The sequence below is a fragment of the Opisthocomus hoazin genome, chromosome 10 (genome assembly GCF_030867145.1).
Source record: "Opisthocomus hoazin isolate bOpiHoa1 chromosome 10, bOpiHoa1.hap1, whole genome shotgun sequence".
NCBI classification, from domain to species: Eukaryota; Metazoa; Chordata; class Aves; order Opisthocomiformes; family Opisthocomidae; genus Opisthocomus; species Opisthocomus hoazin.
Window position 1 is genome coordinate 9859473 of NC_134423.1, and position 25217 is coordinate 9884689.

At 38.7% G+C, this 25217-nt stretch overlaps 1 protein-coding gene across 6 annotated transcripts in view; it reads left to right on the forward strand.

Annotated features, from left to right (window-relative positions):
• TLN2 (talin 2) overlaps positions 1–25217 on the forward strand; it is a 207361-nt gene that overhangs the window by 72378 nt on the left and 109766 nt on the right. For all 6 annotated transcript variants that reach the window (XM_075431464.1, XM_075431462.1, XM_075431467.1 and 3 more), the window contains 2 exons: positions 21209–21379; positions 24902–24999. In XM_075431464.1, the coding sequence (XP_075287579.1) occupies positions 21244–21379; positions 24902–24999 (234 nt within the window). In that variant the 5' untranslated portion in view covers positions 21209–21243. The remainder of the gene's footprint in view (positions 1–21208; positions 21380–24901; positions 25000–25217) is intronic.

Here is a 25217-nt window from a genome sequence, read left to right on the forward strand (position 1 = left end):
ATAAACTTGTACTCAAATTCAGTGACCTCTTCACACGGGATCTTGGCTGACTGATGGAACCGTATCCCAGTAGTAGCAGAAAGTAACCGTAGTCACTAGTAGAATCACTGCCAGCGAAGAATATGAATAGTAAGGAATGCTTGAAGCCCTTTTCTTTAGCATACTTGGAAGGAAAACAAAAGCTAAAATGTCTGAAAACTCTGTCAGTCAGCTTTAAATGTTATGTGATCATCTTTGTGGAAATCTCATTCGTTAGAAGACTTTTTGAGAGTTAAAGGCATGTGTTTACTTGGGATTTACTAGCACAGAAATGGCCAGGGAAGTTGATTTTTGTCTGTCTGAATCAGTTTTTTTTTCTCTACATCAAGGAGTTCAGATGTTAAGACATGAGAAACCTGATGCTAAAGAAAACTTGTGTTTATGTGGCTTTGGTGGGGTGGCTCACTTGTCAACATTGAATGAATTTGGAAAAAAGCTGCTAGTATTGTTGCTCTTTCGAGTAGATTGGCTAGCAGTTCTCTGAGAAGAAAATCTTAACTTTTCTTAATTTAGTTAAAAGCCATATCAGTTTGTAAAATAGCAGAGCCAAACAACATTTTTGCACCAAATGGTAAGCAAAGTAAAACCTATTTATTTAAAAAAAAAAAAAAAAGAAAAAAGCAGGGGGTGTGTACTGAATTGTTCTGTTTACTTTTTCTTTTGTGAGTGGAGAACATTCTAAAGTATTGTTACAGGAAAATGTACCTCTGTGTTCTAATCCCTATTATGCAACATTAGTTCTTAAAGGAGGGGGGAAAAAAAGACAAAAAAAATTTTACTTTGAGATTAGCTCATCACTTCATTTCATTTCTATGAAACTGAAGAAAATGAAGTCACATTAATTTTCGTATGTCTTACCACTTCTGTTATTTTAACGGTGGTGATAGTTGAATAAGTTTTTCAAAGCAATACTGATACCATGATGCATGAAATGCTTATGGACTTATTCCAAAGATAAATATTGTGTGTCAGCATATAATTTCTGCTGCAACCATAACAGTCATATAGGACAAGCACATCAGAATTCGATCTTGTGCTGCAAGAATGCTTGAGTGTTACTTCCTTCCTCTGAGTTTTTGTTCAGTTTGGATTGTTTTGTGATGGTGGTGCATGGAGGGTGGTTTAAATTACTCGCCTTTTTCTATGGTGCCCTAATGATAGTCTTTGTAAACCACAACATCACCAATGGTGAGCTTGTTTTAAGGCCCCATCCTCAGTCACTGGATGAAGAGGATATCCATGTACTGCAAATGTTGAATATTCAAAAATCATCACCCCAAAATGGGAAGATTTTTAATCTACTTTGCTTCTATTCTGTGGACTAAAACTCTCAAAATAGGCTTTGTGGACTTTGTAAGTACAAGAACCTGCTGATGGGTACGATTTTAGTTCTGGGAACCTATGGACTAAAAATGAAAATGGTCAAAAGGCTGTTGAATGACTGCTTTCTGAATTGCTGTATCAGCACTGGAAGAAGTTGCTCAAGTGAGAATACAGTAAATTGGTTTACTGTTAAAATGACTTATCCTGAGACATCTTTATCTCTTTCATATGTGATCCAAACAAGAATTACAACTTCTTATTGACAGCATTATTTAGGGGGAATAGATAATCAGGTGAACAGTTTTGTAGCTCTCTTCAGGGTGAATGGAAAATCATATTTGATCTTGTTACTTTCATTGAAATAGCAGTGCATAACTAACTTTTCTTTGAAATTTCCCGTTCATCTCTACTAAGTTTCCAGTGTTAAGATTATTGAGGCCCAGCCAAACCTGTCTCTTGAATGCAAGAAACTCATAAGCAATTTAAACTTAGTTTCATGCACTTCAAGGAAAGCGTTGAGTAAATGCGTCAGGGAAGAAGGGATTGTTGAGGGCCTGTGCTGGTTCTGACAAAGAGTGGGTGGGGAAGCAGAGGCTCTCAGGGGGAAGATGATCTAGGCAAATCAATGGCAGCATCCAAGTATCTTTCCCCAAACAGTGTCCTAAACCCTGAACAGGGTGTTACTTTCAGGTTTTGTTAATAGTGTCACTTAAACATTGAAGTTGCACTTTAAAGCAACTGCTGTAGCACGCTTTCACAAGAAATGAGCACTCCAGTGGTTGTGATACAGCACATAAGCAAGTGGGAAACTGAAATTGGACTGAGATTCCTGCCAAAGTTGGATAGATTCCTGGTTTTAATGCCTGGGTTGCTTGGTGATTTTCAGTATTTAATTTCAGTGTTTTGGTGCCTTTTTTGCCCATTTTGAATGGAGTATATGTTTTATACCAAGATAATAGGGTATAATTAGAACTTGGAGGTGTGAAGAAATCTATTTGATCTTTTAATGCAAAATATGGAATGGATTGGGAAATAGTGGTGTAGGGTTAGGTCGTAATAGGTGAGAAAAGTGTTACACAAGAAAACATTTCACTCCTGTCTTGCCTGGTTGTTACAGTAAGGTACATCTTGGAGGGAAATGATTGGAGTTGTATAGGCAAATAAAATACAATAACATAAAAAGAATTTTCCCTATAATGGAACATTTCTGTAAGAGTAAGAGGAATGTGGAAGGCTTGATAAAGTAGGTCGATTAATCTCATGTTTATGCATAAGAATTCTAGTGTAGGTTTAAATTGTGTAATGCTGGGTGAATGCTGTTCATCATTCAGGTACATAATATAAGATTTAGCTCAATACTTAATTCTGAATATGTTTAGATAAATATATTGTAAAAATCGGTGATTTGTGGCATTTCTTTTAACTGTGGTAGTAGCCCCACTGCCCCTCAAAAACTGGTGGGGTAGTGCCACTAGTATCAGCAATTATACTAAAGTTCGATTTCAGATTTTTCTGTTTGGTATTTCCTCTGTATCCTTCTGCTCCTAGTCCATGGACAGGATTACTTCAGGTTTTTGAAGTATTGCATTATTAATCAGACTGTAAATATATAATTCAATATGAGCAATCCAATGAGCATTCCATTGCAGCTGGAGTTGATTAATGATGCTGAGCCTGCAGTAACTATAAGAAAGTTATGTTTTAAATGTTTGATGGGTGTTGGGGGCTTAAATTTACAGCTGAAGTAGCCATTCAGTCAGTGATGACAGTGGAGTGAGGAAGAGTGGGACGAGGGCTTTGACCTTGAATGCACTCATTGCACTGAACAACGTATTAGGGAATTGTGTATTCTCTTCAGTCCCTTTTCAAGTGGAAACTTTCTCAATGGTATGTGGGGCTTAAAAGCAGTGATGGTTTTTAGGGATCTATGTGTGCATGTGCTTGTAGTACACATGCACATGCAAATATGCTGTATTTATGTAACAGTAGTGTGTTTGTACGCACACACCTGAAAATGTAAGTAGTATATCAAATCCAAGTAGTACTTCTAGAATTGAAACTTGGTATAATGTTAAATATGTTCTTTACTGTGTCAGTCACTTTCATAGCTTTTTACTAACACAAGCGTTTTTAAAAATATTGCGGAGTTCTTTAATAATTTGATTGTGAACATGCTATGTGTTTCTATGCTCGTGATGTATTTGTTCCTTTTCAGGTGGCAATAGATACCAAAATAGTTAACAGAAGTTTATTAAGTATTGACATAATCTCTCGCCCATACACATTGTGCTTTGTTGTTTGCTACAGAAATAGTGTGCTTGAAAACATCCAGTGCTTTGCACTGTGTGCAGAAGATAACCTTGATGAGATCAGATAGGGATGGATATGGATTTCTAGTTAGAAAAACACTCCTCCTTGTGTTTTTATAGTATGAAGTTAGGGGGATCATGTTATAACATACTCTAGTTTTAAATAAAGATTTGTAACACTGTTGAATTTTCACAACAGTAATGGCAGCTTCGATTTAGGGATTCTGTTGGACTGATTGTTCCTTTAAGCCAGGAATTGTTCTCAAAACCCATTTAAACACTTAAAAGACAATAAGCAGAAAATATAATGCATGACATCAGGATGTTGTGAGGAGTCTTCTATTTCTCGTAAGAGAAGTGCTGTTTCCAGACAAGACCCATTTGCTAGGTGGCAAGTTGAGCCTAAATCTCATCACAAACAGAATTCCATGATTCTGTAGCTGCTTAGAGCTGGAGAGGTTTTACACAGTGATAGAAAGAATGAATCTCCCTGCACAGTTGTCCCTTATGTTGTTATTTATCCAAGTGTTGTCTTATTTTCTGTTTTTTTCTTTCATGGATTTATTTTTGGAAGTGACGGAAACTTACTGTGGAAATCAGCAGTAAAAATAAAAGTTTTGGCACAGGAGTAAGAGCTGGGAACACCCTAGAAATTATGTAAAAATGAAAACTAAATCAGTTTGGCTGTGTGATGTTGTCTGCAGAAGTTAACACTGAGCTCTCCCCTAAAGCTGGGAAGTGAGAAACTTGAGTTGTTATAAAATGGAGTGAAAAAGAGATGTTCAGCTGTTGCTGGTAGGTCTTTCAAATAATTTGCTATAAAGTAATTTTGTTGTGATTTTTTTCCCTTTAAGGATGTGGTCTGAGAAGGAGTTATTTTCAGACTGTATGTTTAGAATCGTTTGTGAATCTGAAATTTCCAACTGGGAAATCTTGTTGCCCTACTTATTGTAGCCTTCCTTATCATAAGACCTTTTTTAATGGAAAATCTTTTTGCAGGTAGAAACCCTACAGGGAGAATAAGTCAGCATCTGTCCTTGATTTTCAGTTCAGCTGCTTGAATTGCAGGACCATTTCAAACACTTCGGACTATCTGTGTTTAAGACATTCTTCTGATTCCCACCTACGTTGCCATTAAGTAAAAAATCTTTAGTCTTGGAGAGAGCTGCTTGGTGAATGTCTCCTAGGTAGCCAAAATAATAACTGTCAAAGATTCATGCCAGCTGAAACAAGTGGAAGCCCTAGCTGGAATCTCATGTCTTTAGGTAGAAAATTGTATCTGTAGTTGTAAATTTGATCTCAGGTTAACTTTCTATTTGCTGCTGGCTGTAATCAACAGAAGCAGTGACAATGATTATTTTTTCCACCTGTACTTGGAAAACAAGCTCGTCTCCTTTTTGTGCTATGACTTTTTATTGCCCTATGGTCTTTTTGTGTACATTGCAAAGTGTGGTGGCTTAAATCTTTTAGGAGGCTGTACGTAGTGCAGAATATTGGAATGAAATAGGAGTGATGTGTAATGGTCCAAGATGGTGTTGATTCCTTTGTGGTCCCATTTGATCTATGAATTTCCCTGCTAAACTGCATTGTCCATCGATGCTGTTGACTATCAGCTGAGGTGGAGGAGGTCCTGGTAGGACATTTTGTTCTGACTTAAACTGAGTTTTCTGGAGGGATGGTTTCTGTGGAGAATGCACTCAGTGATCCTTTTCTGGAGAGTGCATTTTAAATGGCAGCGGTAGCTGGAGTTTAATGCATTTTGTTGTTGTTACAACTTTATACCTATGTCACAAATACTAGCCTATCTAACATCCTATCTTTTCAGTTACGTATGTGCAAGCATGTGTGTTCATATGCGCATATATATGTCTCTGTATGTAGGTGTAGAATGAGTGTGTTCTTCCATAGATAGCACATATCTACTAGCATGCTCACTCTGTGTGAGGAACGCATTTTAAGACACTTGTGAGAGCCGATAGTTACGAGACACAAGAATCATCCAGTGGTTTAGGTACATCTTGAAATAGGCTTTACTAAGAAAAATAATGGAATATCTGAATTCAGGCTCAGCCGTTTGAAGTCTGCCAAGCTGACTTTGAGCTTTTTAGTAAGATCAGTGCCAGAGTCCCTGTCTGAGCGCATTTGATGTAGGAGGAGGGTTGACCTTAGGTGAGCACACAGTTGGCTGTGTGCTAGGCTCAGTATAATCTAATTGACATGTAATGTTTGCGCACACTGTTGTATCCTGATAAAAGTTCAGCAGTGTTTTATGATCTCTTCCTTTCTGTCTCTGTTGTAGGAGTAGCAGCTGATTTTGGGTTGGAACCTGGTTTCTTCAGAGACTTAGGTTTTTCTCAAGCTTAAACATGCTCAGAAATTTTCATGAGGATTACACCAACCTGTAATTTCCTCCCTTCCTTATCCAGCAGTTGTGAACTTTTTATGTTGGGCATGTGGACTACTCTTAAAACTGGATTGAAAGCAATGCTATGGTGCTTGCTTGAGACTTTCACTCTAACATACATTAGTTTTCTCATGTGTCTCAGCATCTGCATTCTCCTGTTTTGTGGCTGTGTCCGATGTTGATTTGACAGGTGCATGCGCACTGTCCTTGCTTAGCTTTTCTCTTTTCATTAGTGTCGGTGATTCTGGTAGTAACAGAGCCTTCTGTGGACTGTTGCTATAGGTCTTTTTCGCGTCCTCAGCTGCTGTTTTTTTCTCCTTATCTCTCTACATGTTTTACTCAAAGTTCTTTTCATTAGCCTTTCTCTGTTTGTTTCTTATGTTGGAAAAATGTTCCTATTAAAAAAAAAATAAAAATTAGTTATCAAAAAGCACAGAAAAGCCTGATGTGTCTGCTAGAAACCTGATGTTTAAAGAAATCCTTACAACTAGCATTCAGCCTTTGAGACCACATTAAATGGTTAAGTATTGAGGCACTTTGCTTTTGCTTCACTTCTTCCTCTATTTGGTTGCTAGTATCAGTAAATGGAAGGACCATGCACTAAGCTCATTCAGGCTTCCTGCAATATCATCTGCAAATCCATTGGTATTCTAGGTAATATGAACTGCTTGATAACTGCAGTCATAGTAAATCTCAAGTAGGTGATGGAGGCTGGAAGAGCAGGAAAAGCTTTCTTTAGTAGCTCTTGAAATAAGTTCAAAGGCGATGGCATGATCTGTTCTTTTTCAATTCGACAGGTTTTGTGAATGCATTATTTCAGTTGTAGACTGTGTGTAAACTGTTGCATGTACTTCCTGAGCAATTGCCAGGAGATGGTGATTTTATCACAGTTCTATGTGACAATTTTTCTGGTGAGCGATGTATGCTGGATTAGTAATGCTGTCTTTCCTGATATGCAGGTTTTTTGTTGATTTTTACTATTTTTCTGTAAACATTTTATCTCTGTGACATGAAAATTGATAAAGAATTATGATTTATACAGAGATTGTGTTAATCTCATTGATTGCAATTTGTGATTGCTTGTGAGCAAAAAATGTCTGGATCATACTATAGTAGATGGAATCAAGCCAAGAGTATTTAAGATCTAGAAACTTAACTGAATTAATTATAGTTTAGATTCAAATTGTGATTGGCTTTGTTTTGAATTCTCTGAGAAATACGATTAGGCAGAAAGTGTGCAGAAGTGTTCACCATAGTGAACAACATAATGCTAATGGAAAAAAAGCTGTTAAGCTGCTTGACTTGATATGGATTGTTATATTTCCTCTTATTTCTTTCATGTACTTGCATTTTTTGAAACCTGATTTAGTCTGATTGCTCTGGGGGAATAAGAGAGTAATAGTTCAAGTTTTGAAAAACACTTCACAGGAATTCTAATTAATATTAAGCACAGTGTCTTGGCTTTGAACATCCCACACTTTGTTTCAAGAATCGGATCAGCAATCTGTGGGGTAGTTCTGATGGATATAGCTATGTAAAGCAGATGTTGAAGAAATACCATTAGTGAATTGTTCTGATGGACTTGCTTGACTATTTGATCCTGGACAATTTGCCTCTTCATCGAACTTCCAACAAGTGGTATGGAAAGATGCAGGGAGGAATTGCATATAATAGTTTACAGTTCACTTGATGTCTCTTCAAGATTGTTTTTGCAAGTGTCTCTTTGGCCATTCCTTTGGTCATGTATCTTTTTTGCTAAAAGGTCCATGCTGCGAGTCCTGTCTGAGGCCTCTTCACTAGCATGTCATGCACAAAAATGTTTCATTGGATGGAGTTAATAGGATCACCATTCTTATCCAGTTGTTTTTTGCAGGGAGAAATTCATGTCATATTTCAGTACGGGTAACACACTGCAGAAGTGACACCAAAAATGTATCTCTGAGTCTGAAAAGTATTTGTGGGAAGCACTTAGCAGGTTTTTTCCATTTTGACTCCAGGCCCATAACCATATGTTCTGTGGTTCATATTAGGAATCCAACAGGGAATTATTTTACTTGCAACAAATTCTCTTAAAGCACTACCGCCAGTGTGGTTGTTAAGTTGATGTTAACTTTTTTGCAGGTTTAACCTCTGGGGTTTTTTTTGTCTTACCCTAGTTTGGGCTTGGTGTCAGCTCGGTAATTTTACTCATGTTTCCTTTGTTCTGTGCTTCATTCTGTTTCAAGTAGAGATGTCCATGATGGCAGCACATTTCTGTTTACACACGTTTAAATCTATAATGTCGGATAGTTGTTGGAAACACAACAAAAATACTTGATGTTAGTCACAGTAAGCGGTGTCTAAATATTAAAGCAAAAAATGACTCTATAAAATGTTATATGTACAGGCCAGAGAATCAAATACCTGAAGTATTAGAAATATTAATAATTCAATCCTTTTATGGTTGAGTGCACCATATGGTGTCTTCTATGCTTTCGAATACTGTCTGATTCTTAATTAAGATTTTATTTAATCCTGTATTAGCATGTAATATCTTCTTGAATGACCATATCATATTTACCGAAGAGTAAGCACTAAGATTTTGTCTTTAGTACACATGCTAACCTGTTCTTTAGTTTCTCTTACATGACTTTTCAGAGTAGATTGTCAGCAGAACATGTTTTTTTACTTTTAGACCAATGTATTATTGCAACTGTAAGAAGTATCTGTCCTGTACAAAAGGCACATAGTGGCAGAGTTTAAGAAGACAGGAAGCATCAGTATCTGATGCTGTTTTATATTTATACTGATGTAATATCACTGTCTTGGGACAAAAAACACTATGGAAATAAATGTTTTTTATGACAGTGATTTTGCTAACACTTGTATTCCTGACAAGTTCAGTAGATATTGAAGGTTTAAATAGAAAAGGGTGCTCAAGCACTTGGATTTATATTGAACCATGCAGTTTTAAAGTGCGCTTCATCTTTCTGTATATGGCTGTTTTAACATAGAGTGAATTTTAGCACACTTTATGTACTTGAACAGAGAAATTTGAGTTTGCTTGCCTGAAGAGTAGTTATAACTTTCTGACTGGGACCTGCTTTGCCATGCTTTGCTTAATTTAAATGACAGTCAGTCTCTAAGCTGTCAACCTAAATTTTTGCTAAATGACTGAGCTCTTTACCAAGCATCCTGCTTTCCAAATAAGCCTTCAAGAAATAGTGGTTTTCCAAGTCAGGAAGCCCTTTGCCTTCACTCAATTTGTGAAGATTCTGGATGAGCAGATGAAGTTCATTGTGGAAATGGTGGTTTGTTTGTCAGCATGACTACCAGTTCTGTATAGTCCTCCTTCAGGTTCTTCTGGATTTACTTAAAGAGGTGGAATGCTAACTTGCTTGATTACAGTTGCATTCATTCAAATAACATTTTATGAATGTTTACTTGTATTCCCTGCCTTCCTATTTTAGTGAACTGTTTTAAATGATTGTATTAATTGATTGTTGAGATACAGATCAAAACCTAGTGGATCTTATTTTATTCAGTAGTTCAGCTTCTATAATGATTAAAGAAAGTATTTTATAAAGCTTGTAAGAAACTTGAGATGACCATTAGTTACCTTCATGGTCCCTAAGGTAGGTAATTTAGTGGAGTATGTATGAAGTAATTGTTGGCTGCTGTTCTCATTAAAGAAAATGATCAAAAAGTTCTAGGGCAGCATCAGGTGGTGTTCAGGAGGGTGAAAGGAAGGCAAATGAAGAATCCTTGTATGATTTACCATGACAATTTTATCTGTAACTTAGCAATACTGTTTGTGTACCTGAAGGATAAGATTCCGTGATTTTCTTTTGAATGGGCAGAGTGTATTACCATACAAAACTCATAATATATTCTAAACTCTGCCTGCAGATGTCACTTAAAAAAAAAAATAATCAGGAAATGCAGTGTAGTATTTAGATGACAGTAGGTGAACCCAAGAGGTCATATCTTAGCTGTGTCATTTAATGACTAAATTAACAACTGAGGTGTTTATTACATCCTACTTTGAGGTGGTGCCAAGAATGGCAGACATAGTTCAGAACTTTGAGTGGTGACTTTGAATTAATTCAAGGAAAAAAGCATTGATGTAAGTGTGCTCAAAGGTTGTAAACCTAAAACTTAAAAAATTGTCCTTGAAAACAACATAGCGTGTCAGCAATTGAAAATCTTGTGAACATACAGAACTGTGCGAGCCTGGATTTAACAGCCCACATGGTAGTTCAGCCTATTACTGTTGTTAGTGTAATTTAGAATCTGTGGGTGAAATACTTAAATACTCAAATCTGCTGCTTTGGAAAATCAGTTTCGTATCAGCTTAACTCTTACACAGATAATAAAGTATTTTTAATTTTTGTTTATTCTTCTTACGCTATAATTTACCTATGTCCTCTTAAATTACGAGAAATCAGAAAATATATTTGAAGCTGTATAAGTATATATCCCACTGCAAGCAAGTTGCAGCTCTTGTCATGTGTCTAGATTAACATTCTAAGCAGTTCTCTTTCGTTTAAAAAAACAAAAAAAGCAAACCCCTCAAAAAAAACCCAAACAAAACCCCACCAAACAAAAATGTCTTCTGTGTCTCAGATACTGTTTTAATTATACTCCTATAATCTGTGAACATCTTCATTACCATCTTCCCAAAGACTCTCTTAAAAGGGCTCATCTCTACAATGGAAACACTTCATTTGGAGAGAAACTTTCATTTCTGATTTCTGCAGAAACTCCTCTTGCCTGTTTTCAGTTTTCTCCTGCAGTGTTCTTGCAAAATAAGAACAAAAGCATGGAAGGCCTCTTCAAAGAGTTTAGTCATTGACTGCCGTGTTGGAGGCTCCTGCTGCTGAGGCTAATGGCTGCTATGTTAGAACTAGTTCCAGTCAAGCTCTTTGCTTCTGTTATCTAAAAGCTATTTCAGCTCTGTATGGAACAATTACATTCCTCCTGTAGTCCCTTGTAATGCATACTTCCTTCTGAAGATAAATTCAAGCAAGTTAGTTTGCAAAAAGACCTTTTGACTTAAAAAGCAAACTGTAGTTGAATTGCTAATAAGCTGACTGTCCTATAAACAAACCTTAATTAGATTCAAATATTTTGGTCTCTTACATAATTCTGCTTGAGGGTACTTCCTTGTTGGGTTCTTAGCAAAATAGATGCTGTTCCTGTAAAACTGCAATGTGTGAACTGAGAATGACATGAATAATGCTTACTAATGATTAAAGCCTACTTTCGTAGTAGCCTTTCAAAGCTTGCCATAGTTCATCTTCATTTTACTGTTTTTTCAAGTGATTTGTTTTTAAGATTCAGTATCGCATGCTACAGATAAATGTTATGATTTTTTTTTCCCCGAGATCCCTGAAGGTTTTAACTGTACAGTTCCATATGTGTGGTGTGCGTATACAGGCATCGTGATTGAGTAAGGCTTTTCTTAGGGCAGGGGGGCATGTAAGGGGACTTGCATTTTAATTGTCTGTGCACATTTACAAACAGAGAATGTTCAGTTTGTGCCGAACAGTGTTAATTTCCTTGCATTATAACTGATGGAAGAAAGGATTATGATTTTTTTGCTTGCTTGTTCAAGCTTCAAGAGCTCTGACTAGCCGCCCCAGACAGCAGGCAGTGCCTGAGGTTGTCAGGCTACTCTTGGATCCCCTAAACTGGTATCTTTTACTCTTTGCCCATTTAGAATGTCAACTTTTCATCTGTTGATTTACTTGCTCTTGCCTTCATCTTTGAGCTAATTAGAAGGAAATTGAGATTTTTTTTTTTTCCTTTCTGAGCACCAGCAGAGTGCATACTACTTCTAATCTTACTGACAAGACACAACTTCCAGTCCAGAGTTTACAAGTGTGATATTTGCACGTTGGTGACAGGTGTCCCTGAAGCACGTCTACACTGTCCTCAGTGGAATGGCAAGGCAGCTGACCAGTGATGACATCTTCAGTGTCTTGTCTGACAAGAAGTTGAAGATGAAGGCCTTGCTGTGACATACGGACATAGGTTTCAGGTGTACAACCCGCAGATGATCATTCAACTCCTATGCAGTGTTCAGGTGGAGAATCAGCCTAGTGTTCTAAAAGCATTTTAATAGCACCCCTTAAGCACCTTTGAGAGCATCGTGATATCAATAAGTTACAAATCGACAGCAATAGAGCGCTAAAGAGAAGGCAGTCTTCCTTGGAAAGAAGCAGTGTGACCTTTTATGAGATAAGCACATAAGGTGCGAACAGCAGCAGAGACCAACTAGTTTAAGTGCTATTGTGAGTTTGCAGTAAAATGTGTGTTGTTATCCTTTGTGTCTGTGCAATCATCTGCCTACTTGCCTACCTTGTGGTTCCGTCATCCTTGATTTTGAAGGATGACGCTTTCATTAGCGTTCATAGTGTTGGAAATAGCATATGCAGCTATCAGTACAACTGGGTTTGTATTTTTGAGTGCCTTTTGCTGGAGGAGGTCTTACTTGTTTAGTGGACTGGTGCCTGGTATTTGGTATGTCGCAACAGAATTAGATGTTCAACCATTGTGTACGACGAAGTGTGATGTTGTGTGTTGCTGGTACCCTGTGCCTGCAGGTAGGTGGTTGAAGTACTGAATAGAGAACTTTTGTCCCACTGGATTTTCTTACAAAGTTAATCTAGTGTAAAAATGTATAGCTTTGCCTATATGAGCATGTGCACATGCAGGCTTTTAGACTGTGACAGTCTCATGACCTAGATTTGTATTTGATCAAGCCTGAAAGAACAAGTTAAAGATCTCCAGGGAGACAGACCTCTGCTAAATAGTAGCAGAGCTTTGCTTTTTATCACAGCACTGTCAGTGGCAACTTTCCTTTAACTGGGTGGGCGTAGTCCAGATTTGACAGCGTCAGTGTTAGCTGTTCCACATTTGCGTGGTTTAGAAGTGCAGATATTTTTGAATTGTGTTTCACTTCAAACACTCTATGGGCAACAGTGTGAAATAGAAGGCAAAGAAGTGTTTATGTCCTCATAGCATTAAGCAGAGGTAATATTAAGCTAAGATCCTGCATTCTCTGTTTGCTTAGCAGTATAGTTCAAAATACACAGATAATGTCATGGCTCCGTCAGCTGTTGGACACCACAGACATTAGGGTAAGAATTAAGCCAGGTGGGTATGTGAATGATTAGGGGGGTCAGTGTTCACTAACTGGTCTCCACTCTAAATCTGATTTCTCCCATGCATCTGGTAAGCCATTCCTCTGCTGGTTTATTCTATGCTTTTGGCTTGATGTTAGTGGATTCCCATTGGAATTACATGATGCAGACTTCTGTCTTTGTCAGTATTCAGAGACAACAGCCTTTTACCCTGGGTTACATGTCTCTTGAGAGCCCTTGTAAGATGGTGCTCAAGGTAACTCTGCTTTGCCTTGCCTTAGTCTGTACAGCAGCTGATGAGGTAGCTGTAACATTAGAGCTGCATTCCCAGTCTAGCAGAGCTGCACGCTCAGGTACAATTTAGTTTATTGGGGAGTCTTTTGTGGAGTTTCTATAACTGTTGCTTTATTATGCTAGTTAATCTGAGCAAGGTATTGTGGGACAGAGACGCTTTCTGTGTGTTGCCGGAGACTCACATCCATAGTATTGATTTGACCCGTAAACTTTTAAAGTAGCTCAGAGTTGGATCCCTCAGTGATTCAGCACTTGATGAGCCTCACAAAATGCATATAAGCTTTTAAACTAGGGCAGGTCTGAACCTGATTGGTACACATGTCATCTGTCTTAATGCTTTTAACGTAGACAAAGTCACTAAGAGCAGACAACTCACTATTATGTAGTGTTATAGAAGGCTTTTTAAGGAGCTGAGTGTGAAAGCCATTTGTTGGAGTGGCAGAGAAGTTTAGCAACAACCAAAAGATCCTCAGATTCCTTGGTGATGCTGTTTGGTTTCCTGTACGTTCTTCTGATGGTCAGAAAGACTGAGAAGTTTCCCGCTAGAGCAGAAGCTTATGGCTGGAGTCACTAGAACTCTTCTTTGCAGTGCCTGCTGAGGTACTATTTGACAAAAAACAACTCCTGAATGAAACTGGGTCAGGTACCTCTCCAAAGCATGGAACAAATAGAGCAGGCTGACCTTCGCTTCTGGAGTGATTGGAATAAAACTTTGTCCAAGCAAATTATGATACATTAAAACTACCTTTGCTCTTGAAGTATTTTCCCCAGGAAAATGTCATGTATAGATTTTCCGTAAATTTTCTTGAGAATGACTGGACAGGCTGCTGCTTAAGTTGTTGAACATTTCCGTGAACTCGCTTTGTGCACAGGCTAGGAAGAAAGTGTGCATACTGTACAAAGAAAGGAAGACATTATGAAGAAAAGGGACTATGGATACCTGTTTCCCTTTTTGCTGTTAACAGAAAATGCTTTGGCCATGGACTAACACAAACTAGTAAAGATACATCAGCAGTCCATATCTATTACTGTGATGAAAGTGATTTGGGAAACTTTTCATGGGTCATCATGAGTTTTAAAAAAAGTCCACCAACTTCATCATTGTTGAAAGCCAACTATTTAGAATATTGTAATGCTTCTTCATATTGCAAGTAACTGTAGTTGACATTTCTGGGAAATCTGTTTTTTTTTATTGTTGTGTTTTGGTTCTGTGTTGCTCAGTTGGTAGGCAGACTGAGCCAGCACCTACAGTAAGAGTTGTAAAACATCAGATCTGGTCGTCCAGATTTGTTAGCAATGTGTGGATGTAATATAGTGGCTAGAATTAAATAATGCATTTTCTGCAAACTACCTTTTAGTAATTTTCATACAAACTGTTGCAGTAAGTGCAAAGGATCTTAGCATTTGTCAGGATATGCCAATCCTTGATGTGCTGCTTTTTCCACATTCAGGAAGAATTTTAGGAAGAGGGAGGTACTGCTGGTGCTAGTCATCTATTGGGAGAGGAGATATGGAGGACCTAAGGGGAACCTGGAAGAAATATGTTTCTTGTCCCACTGGTTTGGTTTCCTATAGTTTATAGTTGCGGCAGGGGTGGTTGCAGTAGGGCCCTGAGTAAAGAGCGCCTGTAACCATGCAGCATTTATACTTACATGTGGGTACCCCTTAATCCTGGTATGCTGCTGGTCTGGCATTACTGAACTGTGGGGTTAATTTTCACCAATTTAGTTAAAGTTCCAGATGCTATTGGCTGGTTTTATTATTTACTGATTTTACACTACAGTCTAGTTACTCCAACAGCTGTAGTGTATTGATACTGCCTCAGTTCAAATGCTAGGTAGGTTGGCTGTGCCATGTGGAGCAGAATGCTCTGCTTCTGCTGAGCAGAGCACAGGGCCAGGAGTCACTCTTCAGCGTTTGTCTGAAAAGTAGAATTCCTGCTGACTGTCGTTACATTGATGTCCATCAACAGGAGACAGCCCAGACAGGGAAGAAGGAAGTTAGAGAGTAAATCCATGCAAAAGCTATTTACTTCTTACTGTGGTAGCACAGACAGTGTGCAGAAATTACTAGGACTGACCAATGAAGAGGTGCAATAGGATATGAGGAAATGAGTATGTTACTCAGCTCTGGGAGTCCTGCTAGGTGTTCCATAGTTCTTTTTTGCTCCTCTCAAATGACATCAGGAGGAAAAGCAATTTTAAATTAGTTTTGAGGGGAAATGAAGAGTGGGTGTGCTTTTGACATCTACTTTCTATCTGTTACTTTGGGGACATTTCTCAAATGTATTTCAGTTTTCATTTGATTTATTAGTTTATGACTTGCTGTCCATTGCTACTTTTGTTTTCTGGCTTATTTTTTGTCAGACTAATCAATAGAAAAGCATTTTGCAGATTTATTTAGTGTCAGGGAGAATAGAATGATCGGATCTATAAATATTTATGACAATTTCAGCAAATAACTTTTTTTTTTTTTACTTAATGCTCAAACTGTTTCACTGAAAATACCTACCTTACAAGAGATGAAGAGATGTTTAGTTTTGTAATTGTTGGTTCCTAGAATTTCAGAAATTTTCTTTTAATGAAGAGGAATTGTTAAAGTAGATTAACTGTTCATGGAATAGGTATCTGCTTCTAAGCCATACCTATTGTAATTTAGCAGTAATAGCACCCTAGCTTTAGCTGTTGTGAGAACGTATCTATGCAGGGAGCTTTTGGGGAGGATACAGTAACTTCAGTTGAAAACTGAAGTAAGGCTGTGCAACTGGAAGTGCAGGTGCCTGCTGCAAGCTCCGTCCTCCTGAGGTACAGTGACCAGAGGCTGTTGGTGACCCAGCTGGAACAGTGGCCATGCTTTACCACATGTTGCTTCTACTCCTCTGCTGAAGAGTACTACTGCCTTGGATGTTCTGACCCATCCTGTATTTAATCACTCTATAACCCAGTTCTGTCAAAAAGGAAGGGAAAGATTCTCCAAAAATGCAATGGCCAGTGCAAAAAAAAGAAAAGTGTCAGAATTGGTTGAGAAAGTGGTTATGTGAACAGAACTTTGGCAGCTGTGAGAGAGGGACTGTTAACTTCTGGAGCTGAAGGGGAGCTGGTTCCTGCTGTGGTGACGCTGTTGCCGAACTGCAGGCAGAATGGCAGGCATTCCTCCAGCTTGAATTTACTGCAAAGAAGCTTAATATTGCCCAAACTTATGGTTTACTTTTCAGCACTTGATAACATCTTGGGGTTTATATGTTTGAAATATTTTTGCATGTTTGCTTCATTTGCAGGGTATCTCTGTAGGCACACAGAGCCCTGCTCATTTTGATTCAACCGCTGGTTATAATCTTGTTTTGTTGCGATTTCCTGGAACCTGGGCACTGTGACAGTTCAACCTGAGGCCTTGACATACCCACTCCAGTATGTATCTGCAGGCACTGGGTTCTCTCGCTGATGACCTGTGGGTTTTTTTTAAGAGCTCAGAGCTGCTGCTACCTCTCCCAAACCTGTCAGATCCATGATTTATTACTTCAGTCTCCAGCCTTGTACACACAGATCAGTCATAGTCTGATTTAGAAATTAACCTAGTTCATTACCCGCAGAGCATTAGACTTAGTACCAGACAAACCGTTCCTTCCAAAATCCTCTTATTTTCCAGGGGCGCTTTGACTTTCTGTCAGCCATTCCAGAGGCTGAGTGATATTGGTTGGCAGAACAAGTCCATTACTTGCACAGAGAAGTATTTAACTGTGGTGTGAATCAATGTATAGAAGATAAAGGGAACATGGAAGATAGTTTTCCATTGCTTTTCTCTGTGATCTCAGCCCTGTTTCTTGACCAAGTTCTTAGTTCTTTTGAGAAGAAACAGTTGTCCTATTTTGGCTGTTACCCAGGAGATGGAAACTGCCTATCCCAGTTATTACTGAAAGCCAAACGGAGTTTTAGAGCCTGAGGGTAATCTGGAGGAGGCATCTGAAAACCTTTCTCTGAAGGCTGAGAAAACAATGTTGCAGGAAGCTGATTGCTCATGGACTCTTTGTAAACTCTTTTTCGAATAAAGCATCCTTTGGTGTCTCTGAAACCAAAAGCCCTGAGTTGAAGGAGACCGGACCACCAATGAATTGTGATCCTTCCTTCTTTAAGGAGCTGAATTTGACCCTGAAAAAAAGGAGGGGGGTGTTGGGAGGACACGGTAACAGGTTCCCAACTTGTAAAATTGTGTTAAAGATGACAGGTATCAGGTTGTCATGTCTGTTTAGATAGAGCAGGGAAAAGTTCTTTGGCAGAGTGGAAGACCTGGGTTCAAAACTTGGGTGGGTGGAGGAAACCACCCAAAATGTGGAAGCAGTAAAAAGAAAAATAAAAATGGAGCAGCTATCCTGTGGATGTTGTGGAGTCCATTTCAATGGAGCTTTGTCAGGGTGCGTTAAATGAGCTTCTGGCAGGGACAGCAGAGGGATACATCATTTTGCAGTGCAAGGGACTAGGCTAGGCTGCCTCTTGAGGTTCCTTCTGACACATGTTGTTAGGGTTTGTCTGGTACATGATCACAAAGTGAAAATACTAACATGCTGAGAAACTACTTAATGTAGTTTTAAAGAACTTTTTTGTCTGGAATTTAACAAGTGGTACCTCTGCTAGTTTTTAAATTTACCAAGTGTGTGACACAGTGCTATACTGGCTAAGCTGCCTTCAAGTTCGGACTTAGTCTGTTCTGGATCTCACGGGTGAAATCAAGTTCATCTGAAAGCTCTAGTTTTCTAAATTTGTGTTAACCTAGGAAAAGCAGCAGTACAAACTGTAAAATCACAAGAATTTTACCAGAATATTTAAATCTCTTTTTTATTTTTTCCAGTTTAAGTTTCATGGTCAGTCTTCGCCATTGTTTTTCTTTGTCCCATTTTTCTCCATTCATAAAGGGGGATTAGACACTGGAATTCCTTGATGTAAGTTAGCGCCCTGTTTTTAAAATCCATTTTTGAGTCTTACATATAAAAGGGTTTAACTAAAAGATAAAGTAGATTTTTCTGTTTGCAAGTAACTGTATCTATTTTCATGCCATAACCTTGTGACCCTTCAACTTAAAAGAAAATTTTCCTTTCTGAAATAGTAAGATTCAGCTATAGACAGGAAGTATAATATTACATCACCATAACTTACACAAGACTCTCTACTGTCAGTGCTGGTAATACAGGATTTGTATGGCATAAAATTTTCAAGTCAGGTGTGAATTTGTAACTATTCAGTCACTTGTCTAGTATTCTGTACCAGAAAGCAGTAAATCATTTCAGTATACACAAAGATTTTTCAGGTGGATCCTATTTTCTACCTTAAAAGAAGTTGAGTTCGATCTTTCAGAAGGTGCTACAATGTTCCTGGGCAACTGCATTATGTTCACTTTGCTTTAATGTCAAAGACTGCAGATTCAGTCATCCATATTACTCCTTTATATGTTAGCAGAGCAGAGGAGACATCTCTTAATGCCTCTACTCAAGTTATTTTTTAAAAAAGATGATTGTTGAATGTGCTTAGATTCCCCCCCCCCCATAACTGTTTGCCTTTAATCAAAGTCAGTCATACCAAAAACTAAGATTGCAGTTGTTTCATGGGAAAGTTGACAGGAAAAGGTCAGTATCCATTTTGCCTTTTAATAAAGGTAACCAGACGAAGTCAGAAGACTGATGTGTGTAGCTTGCAAGTCTTACTTTCAGGTGCGATAGAAAGCAAAGGGGAGAGGAAAGCTTTCCCTGGAACTTAACTGTTCACTGGTGTCACTTTATATCACTTCCTCTTTTTAAGAGTAGAAAATAGGGGGGAGAGTTCAAAGGGTTGCGTTGTAGTGGCCCTGCTCTAATGCACTGACCAGACAGAGAAGGGGGCAGGAATTGTGGCTCAACTTACCACACTGGAAGCTGACAGCCAGGTTTCAGGCTTCACCTGTGAGTTAAAACTGCCTTTTGTGTAACTTGGTCAGATTGTCTTCCAAGTTGATCTCTCTTCCACCTGTTTAGTGTGCTACCTTTTTTTTTTAACAGTGCACATAAGCAGGCGTGAACATAGTTACTCTTCCTGGGAGCATTCTGAATGCTGAAACTGTTGGAATCTGTGGTTTCTTGGGATATTTTTGTAATGCTCTAAGGTTTGCTTATGTATGAATGATAAAGTACTATTCTGAATCCAGTTATGGTGAATCTCAGTGGAAATACTGCAGAGATATAATTTTTTGTCTTGCATTTATTTTGTGCTGCTGCTGTACTGAATGATTACCTCTGGAAAGTAAAGACCTTTTTGGTGGGTTTTCAGAACTAGTATTTGGTCGTAGGGAGAGATCTTCATTTCTTTCAGACCTCTGTCTGGAATGATTGGTGCAAAATACAGATGGTTTTGTTATCAGACACTGGTAGATTAGGAAAACATTGAGGTGTGTACGTTAATGTTTCTTATATAAGATAGTCTTACAATATCTAGCATTTCATACTGGTGGTGAGTAGGCTTGGAAGTACTAAAAAAATCTGAAGTAGGATGACTTGCTTTGGAGAGGCAGATGGATGGGCTGCCACAAAAATATAGGGGAGGATGACATCTCGGAGCCAAAGCTGCTCCGAAGTGTTATCAGTAGAGAAATAATTTGTCTGCTGTCTGTCCCCGGAAAAAGGGATGTGGTCACTGGGCTCAGCACATTGGTGCATTGATGAAATATAAATGGTGGCTCCTTCCTATTCCTTAAAGTGATTTTGCCAAACAGTACTGACTATCTGGGCTGTAAAAAGATGCACAACTGGGATTTAAATACTGGAATTTGTCCTGCTCATATTATCATCAGCGGCAGCAGTCCATAGAATCTCACATCCTCATATTGAAAATACACGTACATGAATTTATGCAGAAAGGATTTGGGGAGTCTGGTAGATTATTTATGCAGAAAGGACTTCAGTTCTGGAGAGTTCTTGGAGATCACTGTGGAAAGTCTAAGGATGGAAGAGTGGTCTGGAGTGTTGTGACAGCAAGGGAAGATACTTGAGACAAAACACAGACTATCTATAAAATGAAACAAAACAAAAAGCATCTGTAGCTTCCTGCTTCTCTAGACAAATGCTGTCAAATTCAGTCAAGTTTCTGAAAAAGGAACTGAAATGAAAAATAGTTCGTTCTTGAAGCTCTGTGTAGCTGCATAACGGGATGAAAACATCTAGCAGATCTATGTGGAGACTTAAAACAAACAAACAAACAAAAAAAACAAACAACCAAACAAACAACCCACAAAGCATTGCACACTTTGAAATCTCCAGAAAGGAGAAGTTATGTACTAAGAACATCTTGCTTTTGTTTAAGTAGTTATTCAAAGCTGTTAGTTACCAGCTAATCTAAATGGCCTAATAAAAAGGTCTGATGAGAGAAAAATCAGTTTCTGTCAGTAGTAAACATTTTGGCAGTATACCAAATAAGTGTTTTGTTTTCCTATGCACCATTTTGACATACCTCAGCCAAAGTATTAACCTTTAAGTATGTGTGTATGAGTTTTTGGAAAGCATATTTCTAATATATCAAGAAAAATACGTGTTTTGGATAGTTTCTAGCTTGATGATGCTAATGAGACTTTATATAGAACTGCATTTGAATACGTATCATTCTACTGAACTAATTTCATTTTTTTAAATGAGAAGTTGAATGTGTTAAAGCATTAAATGAAAATTCTGGGCAATAATGCCATTACTGCTTTTTCAGATACTTCAGTAGGAACTTGCAAGTGACTCGACACCATGGTAGCTCTTTCCTTGAAGATCTGTGTCCGCCAGTGCAATGTAGTGAAAACGATGCAGTTTGAACCATCCACTGCAGTGTATGATGCCTGTAGAGTTATTCGTGAACGAGTCCCAGAGGCTCAAACAGGACAAGGTGAGTCTCTATATTTGCCCTTAGTCAATTCATTGGCTGAAGTGAAAATAAATACAGACGCACAGATTTTTTTTTTTTTTTTTTTTTCACGCTGTCCTGTTCATTCATGTATCTTTCAGGTGGGAGGGTTTGTTTTTTTTATTTAAATCATAAGACTCTGGAGTGAAAGGCACAAAGTGCAAACAAATTCCTAAGGGACAGAAGGTAGCTGCATTCTTTTTCTTCCTTCCATCCTGACAGAGGTTTTTCTACAAAGGATGCTTTTTTGTGGAACTCTGACTTGTTAAATAAGTTGCTTGTTTGCCTGAAAGATGGTTTTTCTCCATTTGGAGAGCAATTTTTGTGGTACCATCTTTTTAAAGCAGTGTTTGTGCAGTGCTTTTTAGGAGAATCTGGGCAGACTTATTTTGCACCTCAGCAAAGGAAGGGACAACAAGAATTACAAAAGAATGGTTGGACATCTCCCGAATGTCTGCAGGGAAATGCTTGAAACTGGTTAATAAGAAAAAGCATCACCATGCTGTGCATATCATATTCACTATGGTGCTACAAGTTAATCAGATGTAACTCTCTGTTCCTATTGAGCAAATTGGATGAATGCAGACAGTGAAATATGACTTCACTTGGACAAAAGCTCTGGTTTAAATGTAGTCAAAGTTGTCAAAAAGTTCAATTTCTTCAGAATCCTTTGGTGCTGTACTGCACATAATGCCACTGTAATGGAGTTCTTAAAGCAGATTGTTGGAGTTTTATGCACAGCACTCAACCTTTAGAGCTGCTTCGAGAATCTTTTCTGAACTGTTAGAAAAAATTAAGTAATGGATGCTATCACTATAACTTAAAAACGCTTCTCCTTTGCAGGACCCCTTAGGAAGTCTAGTTATAGAGCTTGAGTTTTCAGGTACAAGCTGTGCATTTTTACCATACTGATCTCTCAAGGCAGTGATTTTTGAACAGCTGATGAATTCGGAGAAGTTGAGTAATAAATATCCCTGAATGTCATGAACCTTATAGAAAAGCCTAGGAACTCTCCTCAGATTATACAGTAGGGCTTTTCCTTTGTATGTGATTGCAGTGCAGTTACAAACTTCAGATAACTTTGTGAAGTTGAGTTATGAACAGAAATAAATTTACTAACATGTCCTTTCCCATTCTTTGTGGCGGTTAAAATGTGTGTGTTTGCTTGTTAGTTCAGAAGGCTCACAGTGGTGCAGTACAGACTGATCAAACTAGTCCCTGCACGACAGAAAATGTAATTGTTCTGCATTATGACTGTCAGCCGTGCACGTTTCACTTCTCCAGCAAGCTTGCATGCTGGCACAAAGGTGGCCGTGGTGTTAACATGCAAGTTGCACAGCTACTACTGTTTCATTAATAGGGCGCATCCCCCAGAAATGAGTATCAGAGCAGTGTGTGCTTCGCTGGTAATTCTGTGCTCAGTGCAAGGCTCTTTGTCTGCTTCTAAAGGTCACAATCTATTTATGGGCACAAACTCTAAAATTTTACATAACTGACTCTGTACTGAAATTGTCATAAACATCACTGTACGTACGGATCACTTGGCTTTTCAGTGGAATGTTTAATCAAGGTTGGCAGGATAAGTTTTTCTTGTTCACTTAGTTTTGGAAGGATTCTTCCTTCGAAATTGTGTAGCTGTGAGTCAACAGTTACACTTCTATTCATTAAGTGCAAGCTCTTTTTTTAGTACTTGCATGAGTAACAATGTATTTAATGTAAATCCGCTTAAATGTAAATTATTGCTATGCATGCCATTTAAAGATGAAACATTGTCCAAAAATTGTAGCTCTTTTTACCTGACTTTCTGATCAGAGTGTCAGAACACAAAGCTGAAAGTAAACAGGGTACCATCCATACACTGAGCTGTTGTAACAGGCTGTGCGCACGTAGCTGGCCAGCTTGCTGTTAGTTTAAACTCTGATTAGAGCAGGTTTAGCTGATGAACAGTCATTTACACTGTGATAGTGAAGTGTACGCTGTATCAATTCTTCATGCAAATGTTTGTCAAGAAGAGATGCTTTGGGTGGGCCTTCAGTTGACAGTCGTGGTCCGTCTTCTACCACATGGTCCTTCTACACCTGTGTCGGGGTGATCCTCAGTATCAATACAGGCTGGGGGATGAAAGGATCGAGAGCAGCCCTGCTGAGAGGGACTTGGGGGTACTGATAGATGAAAGGCTGGACATGAGCCGGCAATATGCGCTGGCAGCCCAGAGGGCCAACCGTGTCCTGGGCTGCATCAAGAGAAGCGTGGCCAAGCAGGTCGAGAGAGGTGATTCTGCCCCTCTGCTCTGCTCTGGTGAGACCTCACCTGGAGTACTGTGTTCAGCTCTGGAGCCCTCAGCACAAGAAGGACATGGAACTGTTGGAGCGGGCCCCAAGGAGGGCTACAAAAATGATCCGAGGGCTGGAGCACCTCTGCTATGAGGAGAGGCTGAGAGAGTTGGGCTTGTTCAGCCTGGAGAAGAGAAGGCTGTGGGGAGACCTGATTGCAGCCTTTCAGTACTTAAAGGGAGCCTATAGGAAAGATGGGGACAATCTTTTTAGTAGAGCCAGCAGTGACAGGACGAGGGGTAATGGTTTTAAACTAAAACAGGGTAGGTTTAGGCTGGATATAAGGAAGAAATTCTTTACAATGAGAGTGGTAAAACACTGGAACGGGTTGCCCAGAGAGGTGGTGGAGGCCCCATCCCTGGAAACATTCAAGACCAGGTTGGACAGGGCTCTGAGCAACCTGATCTAGTTAGTGGTGTCCCTGCTCGCTGCAGGGGGGTTGGACTAGATGACCTCTAGGGGTCCCTTCTGACCCAAAACTTTCTATGATTCTATGATTCTTTTGTATACCTGGAGTTTAGTCTTTGAAGCCTAAGCCTGGGTTTGTTCTTCTGTGACAATGAGAGTTTTATCATTTACTTGTCATTCTGAAAGAATCAATTGACATGTGTTTAGCCTGCAATAGATGCAAGTTTTTCCTGAGATTGTTGTTATGGGTATAATTGTAGAAGCCTTGTATTTTTTTTTTTTTAATGATTAAACCTGAAGCATCTACCAAGAAGTTTCTGAAGTTTAGCATAAACTCAGTGTGTGAATGACTGAAAACAAACTATATATTTCTTAAATAGAACTACTGCTTGAAATAATGTTTAAGCCAGAACTGCTTGTATTTTTGGTTAGTCAATTCCAAAGCAGGACCTATGAGCATTTTAAAAAGGTCTTCTTGAAGAGAAATAATTACAGGTATAATACAAATTACACAGTAAATATGACATGTTCTTGCTTAGTGAAGCTTTTCAAGTCTTCTGTAAAGCCTGATCTACCCTGCTATCTGCTGCTAGACTAAATACTTTCTGCAGCACAGAAAAATAATTTCTATCCAAGTTCATTAAAAATAAAAGGTAAGTGTAATGGAAGCTTAACCCTGAAGCTGAATAACCTTGGGTAAAACCATGTTGGCTTTAGTAGGTTTGATATTTTTCCGTGATTCTCTGTCTCTTCTTTTCCATAGCCTCTGACTATGGATTGTTCTTGTCAGATGAAGATCCTCGTAAAGGTATATGGCTGGAGGCTGGAAGAACGCTGGATTATTATATGCTGAGAAATGGGGTATGGTGCAACTCCATTGCTTCTTTCATCAACACATTTTTAGAAAAATTGTTTCCCTGGTAGCAAGAAGAATGTTTAGCATTTGGAAGGGTAGGAGGGTCTTGAGTCTGTTCCTGAAATTGTCCTGCTATTCACCCTTGCTGTGCCTCAGTAGTTAGGTTTTTTTCCTGTGTCTCGTTGTGACTGTGGTCTACTATGGCCAATAGTGTCTTCCTAGA